This window comes from Chrysochloris asiatica, unplaced genomic scaffold (genome assembly GCF_000296735.1).
Source record: "Chrysochloris asiatica unplaced genomic scaffold, ChrAsi1.0 scaffold00056, whole genome shotgun sequence".
Lineage (NCBI taxonomy): Eukaryota > Metazoa > Chordata > Mammalia > Afrosoricida > Chrysochloridae > Chrysochloris > Chrysochloris asiatica.
In genome coordinates this window covers 4,444,589-4,462,854 of record NW_006408574.1, presented here as the reverse complement: position 1 = coordinate 4,462,854, position 18,266 = coordinate 4,444,589, and the positions used below count along the sequence as shown (strand labels likewise).

Sequence of the window (18,266 nt, the reverse complement as noted above, 5' to 3'; positions counted from 1 at the left end):
CTTTCTCTCTCTCACTCACTCTCTCTCTCTCTCTCTCACATACACACAGGGTGGTTATTACTCTGAATCCATTGATGATTAACTGGTTTGGTGGTGGCCTCCGGGTGGTTAGTGTAATGGTTGGGATCATCAACCCCCTGCAATTCAGGGTGTCTTTTCGGGACAGAGGTAGGGCGGTGCCTGGCCCCAACTTTCCCAGGTGCCTCTCAGGCCCTGGGCTATGCTGCTGCCTCTCACCACCCCCACTCCCACAGGCTACTCCCTGGTGACCCACATCCCGGCTGGTGCCACACACATACAGATCGTGGAGAGGAAACGGTCCGCAGACGTCCTAGGTGCGTGAGTGGTCTGCCGCTGCTCCACTGGGGTTTTTGTTTTGCTTGGGGCAAATTGTGCAGGTGGAGAACCGAGTACCTGTGGGAGGGAGGTGGGCCTGCAGCCAGCCAGAGCTGGGCCTGGGAGGGGAAGCCAGTTTCACCCCCAAGTGAGGAAGGACCTTGAACTAGAGCAGTTTGTCCAGGAAGGAGTTGTGAGAACAGGTAGTGAGCTCCCCATCTCCAGAGCCCTTGGCATAGCAAAAGCTGAGAGTGTTCCTGCCCTGGGTTGCAGGGGTGAGCTGAGGGGTCAGGTGCTGGTGGTCCAAGGCTAGCAGAGGTGAGGGGCTGGGCAGTTCATGCCATGGCAGATTTGGTGGGAGGCTGCACTTCCTGGGTGTGTGTGTGGGGGGTCTCCAATAGAGGATTCGGGGTTATTTGCTAATCTGTGAGCTCTGTCTTGGTGACAAATCCTAAAGTCCCTGTGAATCTAGCCTGTCTGTAGGTCCACATGCCCTGGTGCCCGCATCTCCTCAGAAGGTCCTGGGGGCTCCTGGTTGGGGGCAGGTACCTGTACCCTCTCTGTGTGGCCATGCAGAAGCCTTCTGGAAGGTGGGCCAGGATGATGTCCCTCCCCTGACCCCAGTCTGTAAAGGGAAGCTGTTCTCTGAGGCAGGCTAGCCCTACACCTTCCCAGCTCTGGGTCTCAGGGCAGGCCTCGGGGAGGAAGCCCACTCCTCTAAAGGATGCTGGGGAAGGGTCCTTCAGCTAGACCCTGCCTCCAGGCTCCCATGGACTGGCCAGCCCCTTCCTGGCACCTAGGAACACTCCAGGCCAAGCGTGGGGAGCCCTCTGCAGCCCTGGGCCCCTGCCAGCCCAGTTGTTATGTCGCCGGGTGAGCTGTGAGGCGCAGATGCACCGAGCTCTGGCTCTTGCTCCAGCACACTCATTCTTGAATCCATCCTGTGGAAATCGCAAGCCGCAGGAAGGAAGGTCATTACCGCCAGGGAGCAGGCGAATACCTGAAGGCTGGGCACGCCATCCTGCCTGCCACGGTCAGCTGCACAGAACTCGGACATGTTGTCTGCATTATTCTTTGACGTCATTATGAACCGGCCTGCTTGCTGCGTCTGTCTGTGAGGAAATTAATTGCACCAGGCTCCCTGCTCCTGTTACGTCAGGAACTTTGGAAGCTTCTCCTGTGGGCCAGTTCCTGGAATTGGCTTTGAGGACACATTTGGAAGAGAGATTGTCCTGAATGCCGAGTCCACTTCCCCCCAGCCCCCACCCCGGCAGCTCCCCTGACCCCTATGAGGTTTCATCACAGTCTCAGGGAGAACGAGTCCCCAGTTCCCAGCCCTGGGCTGATGGGGGACGATTGCATGCTTATTCCTGCTGTCCTGGTCTTCATTCACCTCTGACCATGCCCCAGAGTGCCCATCCGACTGATGAGATAGTCCCTGTACCCCCCACACTGCCTGGCCATCCTCCTGGTCTATCTCCCCGTCTGGGCAAGTGGGTCATCGGGGGTGGTTAGTGTAATGACCAGCACATCAGGAAGATTATTGTGGCCAGCACAGAGCCAGCCAGCTCAGGGTGGTCTCCAGAAGAGTCTGGAGGGGCTCCAGGGCAGCGGCTGCAATGTCCTCACTGTGGGTGATGGGCAAAGTGTGAGGGCCCTCCTCTTTACCCAGGGCAGGCGGGGACAGCGACAGGTCCAGGGCCACACAGTGAGCTGGCTGCAAAGCCAGGCTGGATGCCCAGTCCTGTACCTGGCAGACACCTGTCCTGTATCTGGTGGACTCCTGTTTTGTACCTGGCAGAAGCCCAGTCCCATACCTAGCAAACACCTGCCCAATACCCGATGGACACCTGCGCCATATTTGGTGGTTTGCAGGTACATCTCTCTTGTACCTGTCACACACCTGTCACGTACCTAGGAGACACCTATCACCACCAGTGTGACCTCACTTGCCAGGACATTTCCTAGGCCACGCTTCGCTGCTGGTCCTGGTGTTGGCTTGTCCCCTCATGACCCCTCAGTCCCTTCAAAGGCAGCCTGAGTAACAACTTGGAGTCTGGGTCAGCTATTTCAGCTCATCTAGACAAACTCTGGGGAAGCATGGTGGCTTTATAGGATAAACACTGGACTGCAAACCACAAGGTTGGCGGTTCAAGTACACCAGCCATTCCACAGGGAAAAGATGAGGCTGTCTGCTCCTATAAAGGTGTGCAGCCTCAGAAGAGCTATATGGAATAGCTCTTGATGACACTTAACAACAAGACAAGCTCTTGTAGGTTACTTTAGGTTGTTAGGGAAGTGCTGCACCTCGCTTGGTTTTCATTGGCTAGGGCCACATGTTCAACATAGGCAATGTCCGACTCCCCTGCGATGCGGCTTCCTGTCATCTAGGGAATGAGGGAACGGCTTTGGGAACCAATAGGGGCCAGGAGCTGAGGGTGTGGAGCTGGCCTCGTCCCATTGCCCACCTCTCTCCAGCTGGCCTGCTCTCATGACTGGTGCGTTTACCCTGTCAGCCCTAGCAGATGAAGCTGGCCACTACTTCTTCAATGGCAACTACAAGGTGGATAGTCCTAAGAACTTCAACATCGCTGGCACCGTGGTCAAGTATCGGCGGCCCATGGACATCTATGAGACCGGCATTGAGTACATCGTGGCTCAGGGGCCCACCAACCAAGGCCTAAATGTCATGGTGCGTGGGCTGTGGGCTGGGGGGCAGGGGCTGTCCGTGGTACCACAGCTAGGCCACTGGGCTTGGGACTCATTGTTCATTCATTCATTTGCTTATTCACTCATTCATTCACTCTGCTTTTAGTTCATTCACTTAGCAACTCATTTACTCATAAACTCGTTTATTCTTCCACCCAACCACCCGCTCACAAATCATTCATTAACTCATCCACGCATTCACTCATCCATGCATTCACTCATCCACACATTCACTCATCCATGTATTCACTCATCCACGCATTCACTCATCCACGCATTCACTCATCTATGCATTTACTCACCCATCCATTCACCCATTCATCCATCCATCCATCCATTCACCCATCCATTTATCCATCCATACATTCACTCATCCATCCATCTCTCCATCCCTCTATCCATCCATCATCCATCCATCCATCATCCATCCATCAATCCATTTATCCATCCATCCATCCATCCATCCATCAATCCATCATCCATCCATCCATCCATCCATCATCCATCATATATCCATCCATTCATCCATCCATCCATCCATCCATCCATCCATCCATCATCCATCCATTCACCCATTCACCCATCATCCATCATATATCCATCCATCCATCCATCATGCATCCATTCACCCACCCATCCATTCACTCACCCATCCATCCATCCATCATCCATCCACTCACTCAGCACTGCTGTTACAGCCACTGCACACGTTCTGTACTGACCTGGTCTTTGCCCACCATGACCTCTGGGCAGAGTGACAGGACAGGAGGCTGGGTCTCAGGCACAAGGACAAGGGACCCACTCCCCACATCACAGTGGGACTATGTCCCCACTTAATTCTTTCCCCACTCATGGACACCATGTTGTTCTTCCAGTCCTGCAGTTCTGGCTCTCCTCTTGTCACTGTCCCTCAGGGTGCTCAGGGTGTGAGCAGGGGGCTGAGAGATTAGGCCTGTGGTGGTGCCCAGCTTGTGGTGACGTCTCCATTGTGGCTAGCATCCTCACTTTAGGGCCACTGCAGCTTGGTGCCCCACTCCTAGAACAGAAAGAGGTTTGGTTCTAGATAGGCTGTTTTGCTCTCATCACTGCCTGCCAATTCCCTGAGACACAGCAGCAGAGGAAGTTCAGCCAGGATAGAGCTGATCAGCTTAGCTGCATTGATGCCCAAGTCTCACCCTGGTGGTTGTTTATGTCCTCACTTTGGTGAGGCTGGGAAGTGAATACAGGGAGAATAGTGACCTGTGCAAAGTCATGAGTTTGTAGGAGGCACCACTGGGCTTTGAATCTAGGTCTGCCTGATGCCAGAGCAGCTGTTCATGCAACATGCAACTGCCATGACACAGTGTCCCCCACTCCGGGTGCTCCCCCTACTTCGTACATTGCCTCTAGGCTGAACACTTCCTCAGGTGGAGCCAGACTCTAATGAGTTACTTATGTCTAGACCCTTGCCTACCTGACCTTCCCTTGGATTGGCCCAGGTAGCCGGATGGTTTCTGGCTCTACTTCTGTGCTGGTGGAGCTGGGATACAGGAGACAGACTCTGAGATGGAGGTCTGTGTACCAGAAGGTTTGGGGGAGTGGGATCAGGAGATCCCTTGTGAGGGAACAGTCTGCAACAGAGGGAGACAGGACTGGACAGAGGGAGGTGTGAGTTTGATGCATGTGTGACAGAAGCCTCAGGTGAGCCCACAGGGAGTGTTTTCTCCACGAGAGGATGCAGTTGTCATTGGATGCAGTTGCCCCCCAGGAAGGCATGACCTTGGGAGGGCAGCCCTTATTGGCTGAGGGATACCCCTGGGGAGGGGCGCAGCTGTGAGCTGTCAACTGCAACATTCTGGCAGCTTGAGAAATAAGTGCCCTGTCCTAAAGGGTGGGCCCTGGAGCATACCACAGCACCCACCTCAGTGCATTCCTTGTGTTTGGTCCATTTGCTTCATGTAAGCTTTCTGGTTGGTTTCTTCTGTCAATGATTCAGAATCTACTTAATGGCACTTAATAATCACAACAATGATTCTCTTTACAGGAGAAAAGTTAGCAGGGTAAACCACAGTACTCATACGTTCCCTCCTCTATTACGTAGGCTAGATCCCTCTTACCCTCAATTCATACCTCTGCTAGTCTAGGTGACTTGTATGGTAGGTTGATCTAGGCTCCCATCCCTGAGGGGTCTGATTTACAAACCATCAAATTGAGCAGTAGAATATTGAGAGATGTCCTAGTGAATCCGCTGGGTATCAAATAGTCTTCCCTGTCCCTGGGATCAAACTATTATTGATTAGGGTCAGTGACCTCAGCCACGACAGTGACTCCTTTCCTCACTAATCTCATGGCACAAAGTGTCCAAGCCATGGATTACAGTTCAATGAAACTTGTTGTCCCCCTGGGACTCAGGACCTTTAGACCCCCAGATCTAAGGGATGGGAAACACAAAATTTCCAATTGGGTAACTGGGAATGGTAGTCACTGTTTCTTCCATCTCTTGGTTCCCAGACATATATAGTCTATGCATTAGGAACAAATCCCCATATAATTCTCATTGATTTTGGGTGTGTACAGCATCTATTGTATCTTTGACTATGCAAAGGCAAATGACTATGTGGATCCTAACCAATTATGGGTAGCATTTTGAAGCATGGGAACACCTAACAGTGTTCATGCAGAGCCTGTATATAGACCAAGAGGCAGTTGTCAGACAGAAAAAGGGGATACTAGGCGAAAATCAAGCAAGGTATGAGTCAGGGTTACACCTTTCACCATACTTACTCGATCTGCATTCTGAGCAAATTAGTCAAGAAACTGGGCGATATGAAGAAGAATGAAGTACTAGGATTGGAGTAAGATTCATTAACAGCCAGTCATATGCAGATGACACAACCTTGCTTGCTGAAAGTGAAGAGGACTTGAAGCACTTGCTGATGAAGATCAAAGACTACAGCTTTCAGTATAGGTTACACTTAAATACAAAGAAAATAAAAATCCTTACAAGTAGAGCACTAAGCAGCATCTTGATAAAAGGAGAAAAGATTAAAATTGTCAAATATTTCATTTTACTAGCATCTATAATCATTGCTTGTGGAAGCAGCATTCCAGAAACTAAAACAAGCATGACACTGTGCAAAAGATCTCCTTAAAGAGTTAAGAAGGAAAGATGCCACTTTGAGGACTAAGCCGTGGTATTTTCAATTTCCTTATATGCATGTGAAAGCTGGACAGTGAATGAGGAAGACCAGAGAAGAGCTGATGCCTTTGAATGATGGTGTTGGTGAAGAATATACCATGAACTGCCTATACCATGGACTGACAGAAGAAAGAACAAATCTGTCTTGGAAGAAGTATAGTGAAAATGCTCCTTAGAAACAAGGTTGTAGAGACTTCATCTTTCATACATGTTCTCAGGAGGGGAAGGACCAGTTCCGGGGGAAGGACATCCTGCTTGATAAACTAGTTGTTGTTGTTAGGTGCCATTGAGTCAGTACAGACCCATGGCGACCTCATGCACAGCAGAACGAGAGGGTCAGCAAAAAAGAGAAAGACTGTCAGTGAGGTGGGTTGACACAGTGGCTGCAACAAAGAGACAAAACTTGACAATTGTGTGGATGGCACAAGAACAGATAGAGTTTTGTTCTGTTGTATGTGAGGTCATTATGAGTTGAAACTGATTCAAAAACACCTAACCACAGCATGAGAAATTGCATCTAGAGTATCCCAAGTATCACAGGGTGCTAGTGCTTCTGAGCTATCACCTTCCACTGCTTTACCAGACTGGCAATTTCTAGGGGATGTAGTATGGTACATGTCATGTGACCACTGTTGACCCCTCTTTTCCTATAATGTGGGTCTGTTGCTCCAATGCAGTGATAGGTGATACCCTGTCTCAGTGCATCACACACTCTGTGAGACCTTGTATATTGATACTGGCTGAGTTTTGTGGGCAGGAAAGGTAAATCCTTAAAATTCAGAATTAAGATTGAATAGGGTGAAAGTGGTCTGATGTAATCAACTTGCCAACAAGTGGCTGGGCAGTCCCTTTGAAGGACGGTGCTGTATCAGGGGCTTCATGTGGATCTCAGTTGCTGCAGGTTGGGCTTTCAGTAGTGAGAGAAACCTTGCTGGGTGGGAGCTCATGCTGTTGGCTCCATGTATAGCTCCCATTTCCACCACCACAGCCCATTGGGCCATCACTGTGGTGACTGATGCCAGGGGTTGGTGTATGCCAATGGGCAAAGCCACTCTATCTACTTTGTTTTTGTTAAGTGCCATCAAGTCAGTTCCGACTCATAGTGACTCTGTAGCAGGTTTCTGAGGAGCAGCTGGAGGGTTTGAACCTCCGATCTTATGGTTTGCAGTCTAGTGCTGATCCTAGAGTGTTACACCAGGACTCAGTTTGTCAATGTTGTTGTTGGAGGTAAGTGCCATTGAGTTGGTTCTAATGCATAGTGACCCTGTGTAGGGTTTCCAAGGAGCACTGGTGAGTCTGAGCTACCAACCTTGTGGTCCAATGCATTATCCTGTAATACCACACTTGACTGTTTAGTGCTTGCCCCAGGGTGGGTGTTCTTAGATGTGTACTGACATGACTCAGAGATATTCACATTTCTTGTTTCTTCCTAGATCCATCCACAGGCCTCTTCCCTATGCTTTGTTGTTGTTGTTAGGTGCCATCGAGTCGGTACCAACTCATAGCAACCTTGTGCACAGAAGAACGAGTCACTACCTGGTCCTGGACCAATCTCACTATTGTTGCCACACTTGAGTCCATCGATGCTGCCACTTGGCCAATCCATATCATTGGGGGGGGGTTTTCTCTTTTTCTCTGACCCTCCACCTTACCAAACATGATCTCCTTCTCCAGCGACTGGCTTCCTCATCCCCAATCTTTTGATGTCTTGCTTCAACTTTTCTAGGCCATCCCTGAATGGGCTATAGGGAAACCACAGCCCTGTTTTCAGCTTGCACTCTTACAAAGCTGATCCATCTCTGGATCAAGCTCAGCTATTTCTATCCTCTCTAACTTTGTCATAAGGGTACTATCTTATAGTCATAGCTTCGAGCTGAGAGAAAGATGCTGGTACAAGAGTCTTGAATAACAGGGAAGTTTGGGTCACCTTCTGCAGCTTTATTAAGGTCTCTGCCCTGGTGGTATCCAGTCCTGTATGCAACACTTCTGTCTTTTGGTGGATTGCTGCTGGACCTCCCAACCATGAAACTCAGTGGACTTGACAGGACCCTGGTTGGGATGGGCAGCTTTGGCTGCATGGGTCACATGATGTCCTGTGATCAAAGTGACCTATCTCTAGTAGGACCCAAGAGCATGTATACTTCTTTTCTGAGGTGGCTTAACCTTGCTTCAGAATCCTCTGATACTCCTACTGGGGCTTACCAGAAACTCTGCATGGCATCTTTTCCCATCACAGGTAGCTCTCTTCCTGTGGGGTCTACCAGGTCCTGTGTCTCAAATGACATGAGTGCTGGCACCACAGGCTGGAAAAGGGGTTACAAAGTCCCCTTTACTCAGGGCCCACTCAACACTGGCAGCCTTGTATGTTACCTAGTATATGAATAGGTTGCTTGACTAGTGGTCTATGGGGTCCTGGTGTGACACAGTAGGATAAGTATGCTGTAGGATAGCCACAAGGTTGGCAAACTCACCAGCTGCTCCTCAGAAATCCTATATAATGTTCCTAAGAGTTGGAACCAACTTGAAGGCACTTAACAACAACAACGAATCTATAGATTGGTGAGCACTGTAGTAAAATGCTCTGTACAGCCATGTTGGTCTAAACCACAAGGTCGGTGGTTTAAACCCACCAGCTGCTCCTTGGAAACTCTATACAGGGTCACTTTGGGCCAGAACAGACTTGAAGGCACTTAACAACAACAACAAGGTACCGCTGGTGTGGCATTGTGGGATAAGCACTGGACTGCAAGGTCGGTGGTTCAAACTCACTAGCTGTTCCTTGGAAACCTTATACAGGTTTGCTATGAGTTGGAACTGACTTGACAGCACTTAACAACAACAATAACAACCACAGTGCCACAGAAGAAAGAACTGGAGATCTATCTCCATAAAGACCACAGCCAAGAAAATGCTGTGAAGCCATTCTGTTCTGTAACACATGGAATCGTTGTTGAGTTGGAATCAATGAAATGACAACTGGTTTTTAGAATATGGACCTGGCATATGCCCAGATGTGCACTATGCTGTTTCTGGTTTTCTTCATGTGGAGGATATGAGATACAATCATTTGCCCTTTACTTTCAAAGAGATTTCCTGGTATGCCCTCGACTTCCCACTGACTCTTCATGGGGGTTTACCCATTAAGTCACCAGGACCTCCATAAAATGTGCCACTTCTTGCTCATCTGGTCTGATTGACAAGATGTTGTCAATACGGAGGACCAATGTAATGCTCTGTAGAATGGTCCAGACCTCTGTCATCTATATAGTGTGACGGGGGTAGCACGCTACGATAGGTCACGACTTTAAATGTGTGATGTTGGCCAGCCCATGTGAATGAAAATGGTTTTGGTCCGCTTCTCCCATAAGGATAGAAGTTATTTGTCAGATCAATGGTCACATATCATCAACTTGAAGCCATGTTAGTCTATTCCAGCAGATACACTGTGTCTGTCACTAAGTTGTGTTGGTACCACTGTGTGTTGAGTTTGTAATATTTCACTGTTAGCCTCCCAGATCGGTCTTCTTTTTATAGAGACCAAACTATTGAATTAAGTAGGGAATAGGTGATGTACACAGTTACGTACTTGACTACTAACTGGGAAGTTGGTAGTTCAGACTACCCAGAGGAGCCTTGGAAGAAAAGCCTGGTCATCTCAGAGCTCACAGCTTTGAAAACCAGTGGAGCACAGTTCTCCTCTGACACAGGACCATGAGTTGGCATCAACTGGACGGCAACTGGAAGAAGATGGGACCACCTGCCTTGTGTCCTTAAGGTCTTCCAGAATGGTAGAAAGCTTAGCCTTGATGCCATTTCCCCCAGGGTGCAATGTGGTTTTGACTTATTGTTTGGGGTGGAGGCATGTTAGGTTCAGAGGTGTCTTTTAGCTTTCTCCATGATGACAGTTCTTATGCTAGACATTCTGCCAACTACCAATTGTGCATTGGGGAAGTGACCACTAGGCAAGCCTGAGCTATATTTCCATTCATTACTTATCCTCCATGTTCCTTCTCTCTAACAAGGGACGAAGATGATACTTTAGGCCCCTAGTTGTCAGTGGCAGGTTGGAGCCAACAGCCTTCACAATGTCCACTCATCAATCCAGTGTGTAGTTAGCCTAGTAGAAGGCCGTAGAGCCTTGGGGAAGAACGGATGCATTCAGTATCACGTATACTTGCTGTGGTCTTCTTCTTCTTGAGCAGCAGCTTTCTGTACTCAGTGGATTCTGGTTCTGAACTGGTTCAGGTTTAGAAACCGGATGGAGTTAGAAACTTTCAGGTTTAGAACGTGATGGAGACTTTTTATGGGGTGACTGCCCTCAGCTTCCTCAGCATTCAGCCTGACTTTTTTTATTGATTTTATCAATTGAGCAGTGCCTTTTCAGAGCCCATTTTTCTTTTCCCCATTAGCCATGGGCAGTTCTCTGCAGGTCAGTGCCTACATGTCACTTCTACCTTGCTGCGTTATTAGGATAATGGAATTCACCTTGCTCCTAATTAAGCCATCCCTGGTGGTACGGTGATTCAAGTGCTTGGCTGCTAACTGAAAGATGAGTGATTTGAACCCTCCAGTTACTCCATGAGAGAGCGATGTAGCAGTGTGATGCCATGAACTTGGGGGACCCTATGGGGCAGTTCTACTCTGTCCTATAGGGATGCTATAGGACTCAATGGCACTGGGTTTGGCGTTTCTGATCGCTGTCACCTGACCTTCATCAAGTCAGGGTCTTGTTCCCCACCCCTCTGCTATTGGGGAGTCCAGCTGTATCGCAGCAATCCTGCCATCAGCCCTGGCATGTGGTCAGGCCTGTCTTCATAAGATAGATGCTCACCTGCCAGGTCTTCCAGTCTCTATGGTGGTAGCTCGAGTGTTTACCTTGCACGGAAGGTTGGCTGTTGTATTCTAAGAGCCATCCAAGCAATGTGTGCCCAAGAGGCCCCTGCCTTATCTTCAAAGAGAGGGGTGTGCTTGCCTTTCACAGCAGACAGTGGGTCACTTTTCAGCCTAAAGGTTCAGGGGACTTTGAGAGGTTACATTTTTTCCAGCATATTAGCTCCATGGCCCAGGCTTGCCTCAGGGTCCCACTGTTCCCAGCCCGGCCCTGACCTTGGGGTGGTAGATGGAGCAGGGTTGAGCACTGGATGAGAGACTCTTACCTTGAAGCCATGGTCCCAATGCTCAGCCGGTCCCAATCTCCAGCTGCAGGGATGAGAGTTACCACCTATGCTCCTGAGATAGACTTACACTGGCTGATGGTTTCAACAAAACACCCTTACTCATGACGACTCCATGTGTGGCAGAGTATGACTGCTCCATAGGGATTTCAGTGGGGACATTTTCAGAAGAAGACCCCCTATTCTTCCTTCCCAGACATCTCTGGGTGGACTTGAACCTCCAACATTTAACAGTCCAGCACTTAACTGTTTGTACCACCCATGGTTCAGTTGGTTACCTGTTGTTGTTGGGTCAATTCTGATTCATAACAAGACAGATCAGAACTACCCCATGGGGTTTGGAAGGCTGTAAGTCTCTAAGGAAGCCTCATCTTTCTCCCATGGAGTGGCTAAGCTGAGAATTGAACAGTTGGCCTTTAGATTTGCAGCTGAGCTTGGAACCACTGGGTTTTAATCACTGTCAGCCTTTCATTGTCTTTTCCAATGCATTGGGTTCCATGAACAAAGACCCAAACGCACTGCCGTCCGTCGACAACAACTCTCTAGGACAGAATGGGACTGCCCCTAGGGTTTCCAAGACAGTGCTCTTTACTGAAACTGACTGCCACATCTCTGTCCCATGGAACCACTGGTGGGTTGAACCGCCCACCTGTTGGTTAGGAGGTGAGTGCTTACCAGGGCACCACCAGGTCTCCTTGGATTCCACAGCCCCTGTAGGATAAACAAGACTGATGGTTCAAACTCACCAGCTGCTCCTATGAAACCCTATGTTGTTGTTAAGGGCTGTCTAGTCAGTTCTGACTCACAGAGACCCTGTATAGGGTTTTCAAGGAGTGGCTGGTAAATTTGAATCACTGACACTGTGGTCTAGTGCATTATCCCACAGTGCCACACCAGGACTCCTCAGAAACCCTATACAGGGTCACTATGAGTCGACATCAACGTGAGGGCACTTAACAACAACAACACCCCCCAGTCCCCAGCCAACTCTCAGACATTTGAGATATTGCACCCACAAATCCCTGGAGCAGCTTAACAATAGAATCAGTATAGCCCAGCGGTTCTCGGGGCCCCCACGTTCTCCCCAGGAAAGGGTTTTTTATTGCCCATCCTGTTCCAAAGTTCCATTTTAGAGTCTGTCTCCTCAGGCCTCTCTGAACCCCATGCTTTAAGTTGGGGAAGTTGTGTAGTTGGGGGATTGACTTGTAGGGGTTTGTTGGGGGTCTCAGAAATCCGAGTCATCAGGGAGAGGGAGCAGGAGGGGCACAGGGGAGCCGGGACCCCATGTAGTCACAGCAGTGGCTGTGCATTGTTAGGAGCTGCCGGCCAGCTGGGCTAAGACTCCTGGCGGCCCTCTCTTTGGACAGAAGGAAGCATTGTCTGGCCCTTCACTGCTCTGCATGAGCCCCTTGTCACCACAGCTGCTGAATCCACCCCACTGAGGGTCACTCTTGGTCGCTGGCCCTCTACTTTTTACCAAGCAGGACATCCTTCTCCTGGAACTGAGTCCTTCCTGCTTAGATATTCTCCTCACCCTGGCTTCTAGGACCATTCTGGCCACACGTTCTCCATGACAGAGCTAGCCTGTCCCAAACTCAGACGTCAGCAGGTGGTGGAAGGTGAACAGGAAGAAACTCCTGGCAGTAATACGAATCAGATCCGACTTTCGTCAGCTCTTTCACTTTTAAAAAACACCCTTGGTGGCACAATGGTTAAGTGCTTGGCTGCTAACCCAAAGTTCTGCAGCGGTTCGAACCCACTAGCTGCTCCACCAGAGAAAGACCTGGGTGATGTGCTCTGGTAGAGATAACAGCCCAGGAAACCTCTGGGGCAGTTCTACTTTGTCATGTGTCGTCACCGTGAGTTGGAATCAACTGGAAGATGGTAGGATTTTGTTGCTTTTGGGTCTTGGTTTTATTCCTTTCTGAAACCTCTCACCACGCAATGCATTCCTTGTTGCCTGTTCCCAGCATTGGACACGCACTGCCTGGGTCTCCTGTGGATGGCACTGGGGACCCACTTGCTCTCCTTGCTCCCCAGGTGTGGAACCAGAATGGCAGGAGTCCGTCCATCACCTTCGAGTACACGCTGCTGCAGCCGCCACACGCTCATCACATGCAGCCGGCTGTCTACTACAGCTTTTCTCAGCCAGCCTCCGAGAGCACCGAGAGCCAGGAGCTGGGCGGGGCCGCCCTGCTGGGTTTCGTGGGCCACAACGGCTCCCTTTACGGCCATGCCTCCATGGAGAGGTTGGACCTGGGCCATCGGCTCTTCGGCCCCCCGGAACCAGGGCTCGAACTGGGCTTGGGCAAGGGCCCAGAGACCAATGAGGTGTGTGAGCAGGCTGGCGGTGGGGCCTGCGAGGGCCCCCCCAGAGTCAAGGGCTTACGAGGTAATCAGGGGATGGGTTGGGGCAGGGGCTTCCTGGGGAGGGGTCCTCAGTCCCCTCAGGTCTGGAGATGTGGTTGATGAGATGTACCCTCATTGGTCTCCAGTGCACCTAATACCTCCTTGGAGGGAGATATGGTTGTCCTATTTGACAGATGGGGAAATTGACTCAGACCACAGAGGTCACGTGTTCAAGTCTCCCAATCCACCCTGGGGGAGCTGGATTCAAGTCCAGGAGAGTTAGACCCCTTAGCTTTCACTCTCAGCTGAGCTCCTGACCTGGGTTCAGGTTTGACCGTGAGCACCAGGATGGGCAGACAGACAGACAGGAAGGACCACACAGCGTGTGACCGGGGAAGATGAGAACCGAGAGTGTTTGGTGGTGGGGCCTGGGAGTGGTGGTATGGGAAGGTATTGGCAGTGGGAAGAGGGGCAAGCAGGCTCTGGGGGGTGGGTGGCTGGAGACCTAGGTGGGAGTTCAAGTCCCAGAGAGTGGGCAGGGGCTGAGGAAACAGCCAGGTGGGGGGGAGTGGCTCATCAGGTGTGTCTGGGTCACCTCACTGGAGGGAAAATTTGAGGACCCACTAGAGTTCCTCAGGAAAAGAAACAGTAGGGTGTGGGTGTCCTGTGGTTGCTATGACCAATGATCACACACTGGGGAATCCCCAGTTCTGGAGACCAGAACTCTGAGATCCAAGTGTGGGCAGGACCACCCTCCCACCCAAGGCACAAGGGGAGACTCCTTCCTGATCTTACCCAGCCTTAGGCACACGTTCCTTGGCCTGTGGCTGTCTCTCTCCCATCTGTGCTCATCTTCACACGGCATCTCTTCTGCCTCTGTCCTCTTCTTATAAAGACACGAGTCATTGGATTGAGGGCCCTGCCTACATCCAGGCTGACCTCATCTCAGATGCTTAACTAATCACATCTCCAGAACCCTATTTCCAAGTAAAGGCACCTTCTGAAGTTCTAGGAGGACATGGCTTTTTGGAAAGCTGGAGTCCTCTGAGGGACTGTCCTGGGTGGCTGGCTTGCCATCAGCAACAGGATACTCACTCCATGATCTGGACTCTCACTGAGCCAACACCTGCCCTCTGGAACCTCCAAGTTCAGCTTCCTGGTTTCCGACCCCACCACTCTGAGTCCCTCCCCAGACTGCCCTTGTCCCCAGTACTGGGGGACACTTGAAGTTGAGTCCCTTGTTTCCCTCCTGTAGACAGAAACACCACTGGGACGGTTCTTTCTGGGAGCAAGGATGACCAAGAAGGTGATGCCCACTTCACCTCCCAGGAGCTCCTCTCGGCCAACGCCATCTCGGACCAGCACCTGGGCACAGTCTCGGACACCAAGGAGCTTACCCTCAACGAGACCGTCAACAGCATCTTTGCGCCGAGTGCCCCGAGGAGCGCCCCCATGGAGAGCCTCTATGTGGATTATGAGGAGAACGAGGGTGCGGTTCCTTACCTAATCAACGCCTCCTACCTGGAGCTGAGCAGTGACATGGTTACCAACACTTCCTCAGAGGCCCCGTTCCCCAACACCAGTGCCAGCCTCCCCAATGTGACCGGAAACAGGACCCACAAAGCCAGGTAGGAAGCACTTCCAGCTGTTTGGGCTGATGGTCAGGCCTATGGGGTGTAGGAAGCTCCTAGGCCCAGGTGCTAGTAAAGCCTATAGTGGGGTCTGCTGGGAGGACCACGTCTCTGGAGGCAAGTGGGAGAGGCCCACTGTTTCCCAGAGACCCCCACCTGCAGCTCTAGGTAGGAGGTAAGAGGCTGGACTCTGGAGGGGCTAAGGCCAGGACCCTCCTTGGGTTGGGGCCAGCTGGGAGGGGGTCTAGACCTCCCACTGTCCCCACCGAAGGGTGACAAGGGTGCTGATGTGTGGTTAGCAAGGCCAGTGACATGGCCATTGCCAGGCCAAGCTCAGCAGCATCTGCGGATGGGTGGGGATTGGAGGGAGACAGGCCCACAAAATCCCTTGACTTTAAACCGCAACCTGAGTGGGTTTGGGGCTTGGGCCTGGGGTTTACTCTTGAGGTGATGTGGTTGGGGCAACTTTCTTGACCTGTCCTCTGTGAGAAATGCTGTCGGTATCCCGGACTCTGCCTCAGCCCCTCTTAGGCACTACTGGGTCAGTATTAACCCCTGACTAGGACCTTTCCCCATTGGGACTTGGGAGGCAGAATTGGGGCTTTATCCCTCACGAGGTCACTGATGAGTTATCACTAACGCTCAAGCAATCCAATCTGTACTTGTTTTAGTGAGACTGAGGCTCGTTTATTCAATTTTTCAAAATCGGGCATCAGACCCAGTAGATACAGGCAGATGCGAGGCAGGGCCGGCTCACAAAGAATTTTATCCTCCCATCTTGAGACTCCTAGTCTCCCCTCAGTTCCTCCTTTACTGAGTACGACGGGGTTCACAATCTATCCCGGACAGCGCCTACTTGTCCTTGATGTTGGCATTCTCAATGAAAGTTCGTTTCCCTCTTGCCCACGTGTTTCCCTTATTTCCTTGATGGGTGTGTTCTTACTTTAAAGTTTCTCATCGATCAAACAAGTCTCTTCCCCTTCCATGTGGTTTTGTTTGTTATGATAGCCTGCTAAACCCTTGTGAGAAACCTTGTCCATACTGACAAATGCTCAAGTAATCCAATGTGTACTCATTTTAGCGAGAGAGAGACAGGTTTTCTTTATTTGATTTTTGCAAAATTGGGTGCCCAACCCAGTAGATGTGGGCAGGCAAACAGTTTTATTTCCCTGTCTTGAAATTTTCCCCTCCTCCAGTTCCCTTTCTACTGGGTATTAGGAGGTCACAGTCTCCTTGGAGGTCATCTACTAGTCCTTATTGGGAACATTCCCATTTAAAGTTTGTTTTTCCCTTTCCTCATGAGCTTCTCCTGTTTCCTTGATGGGTGCATTCTTATTTTAAAGTTCCTAGCTGGTCAGACTAGTTCTTCCCCTCCACTGAGCATCTTTTGTTCCTGAGCCTGCTACCCCCAAGACTTTCCTTAGTCCTGAAGATGGACTAGAGTGATTTCTCACACTCTGGGATCCCCTCAGTCCTGGAGATGCACCATTCTAAGAGTTACTTCTCACACTCTTGGGACCCAAAGCAGGGGCTCCATGGGAGAGGTGGGCATGAGGGTGGATGCTGCCCCAGGACTCTGTATACACCCCCTTCTCTGTTTCAAACTGTTTTCTGAGCCCCCTTCCCTTTGGGAGACCTGGAGTGGTGTGGCCTCTGCAAAGAGAGTCGGGGCCTGAAGCCAGAAGAGGCCTTTCTGAGTAAGTTCATCATGGTGGGACCGAAGCCCCTGTTAAATTTGACAATGCCAGTAGCTGTGTGCTGACAGGAGATGACAAGACACTTAGCTCTGCCACCACCTCAGTGAGGGACAGACATGCTCCTCAACCTTACGTTGGGCCTTAAGTCCCCACCTCTGAGGCCCTCAGGAGCTTTCAGTTGCCGAAGCCAATATTTTAGTGTCTCCTCAGTTCCTGTCCTGGTGGGACCTTACCCCACCCTCTCAGGCCACAGGGACAGATTAGGTTCCCGGTCGGTCGGTCTAGGGGCATAGTAATCCACGCCCCCAGGCGACCATCAAAGCAGGAGTGGTGACTGAGATGGTGTGGAGAGATACAGGGGGTGAGGGGGCCTTAGGAAACAATCAGGCCAAAATAGCCACATCTCAGCCGAGTTGTCCAAACACAGGAAATTGCATTTGCTTGAACAGAGGCAAAATCAAAGGGGCGCCCAGAAAGGAAAGGCTATTTCTGTCCTCTCAGAAAAGCTTCAAACAATCAAGGGAGGGGCGACCGCCACCAGACCAGACACTGGGGGCTGTCTGTGAGTCTGGGGCCCTCTCAGAGGCCTGGGGTCAGAGAAAAGCACACTTTCTGGCTGGTTTCTAGATGAGCATTGTCACCTCAGTAGGAGAGTGGGATGGATTTGCTGCTCACATCCCAGGCTCCTTGGGTCTCTGACTTCCTCAGGGACAGGGGGCAGCATCTCCCTTTTTGATGGAGGGCCAGGGAGCTCGTGGCACAGCCCATTTCCTGGTGTTTCCGGGCTCCTTGGTACCACTTCCAGGAACAGAACGTGCTAGGAGGTGCTGCATTGTTGTGCAAATAGATGCCGAGTTTTCTCAGGAGCCACATATGCTCTGCCGCCCTGTGCTGGCGTGAAGGTTGATGTGTGGGAAGTTTCTCCACAAATACCTTTTGTGCTTGAAATCCAGGGGGTTATTTTGAAAGGGGCCAGCTCTCTCTCTCCCCTGAGTCACAGGCTGTGTAATTAGATAAAGATGGCCGCCTCGCCATGGGTGGGGGCGGTGGAAACTCTGCATCTCTTTGTTCTAGGCGAGAGAATTTAGAGCTATTGAAAAGCAGGGTATGGGGTCCCCAGTCGGCACAGTGGAGTGTTTTCTGAATCAAGTGAGTCCAAGGATTTGTCTCCTGGTTCCACTTCCTCTCAGAG

At 50.8% G+C, this 18,266-nt stretch overlaps 1 protein-coding gene across 1 annotated transcript in view; it reads left to right on the top strand.

Moving 5' to 3' along the window:
- ADAMTSL2 (ADAMTS-like 2) overlaps positions 1 to 18,266 on the top strand; it is a 40,599-nt gene that overhangs the window by 11,093 nt on the left and 11,240 nt on the right. The window contains exons 7-10 of the mRNA XM_006863715.1: positions 255 to 335; positions 2,853 to 3,028; positions 13,438 to 13,789; positions 15,002 to 15,374. Of these exons, the coding sequence (XP_006863777.1) occupies positions 255 to 335; positions 2,853 to 3,028; positions 13,438 to 13,789; positions 15,002 to 15,374 (982 nt within the window). The remainder of the gene's footprint in view (positions 1 to 254; positions 336 to 2,852; positions 3,029 to 13,437; positions 13,790 to 15,001; positions 15,375 to 18,266) is intronic.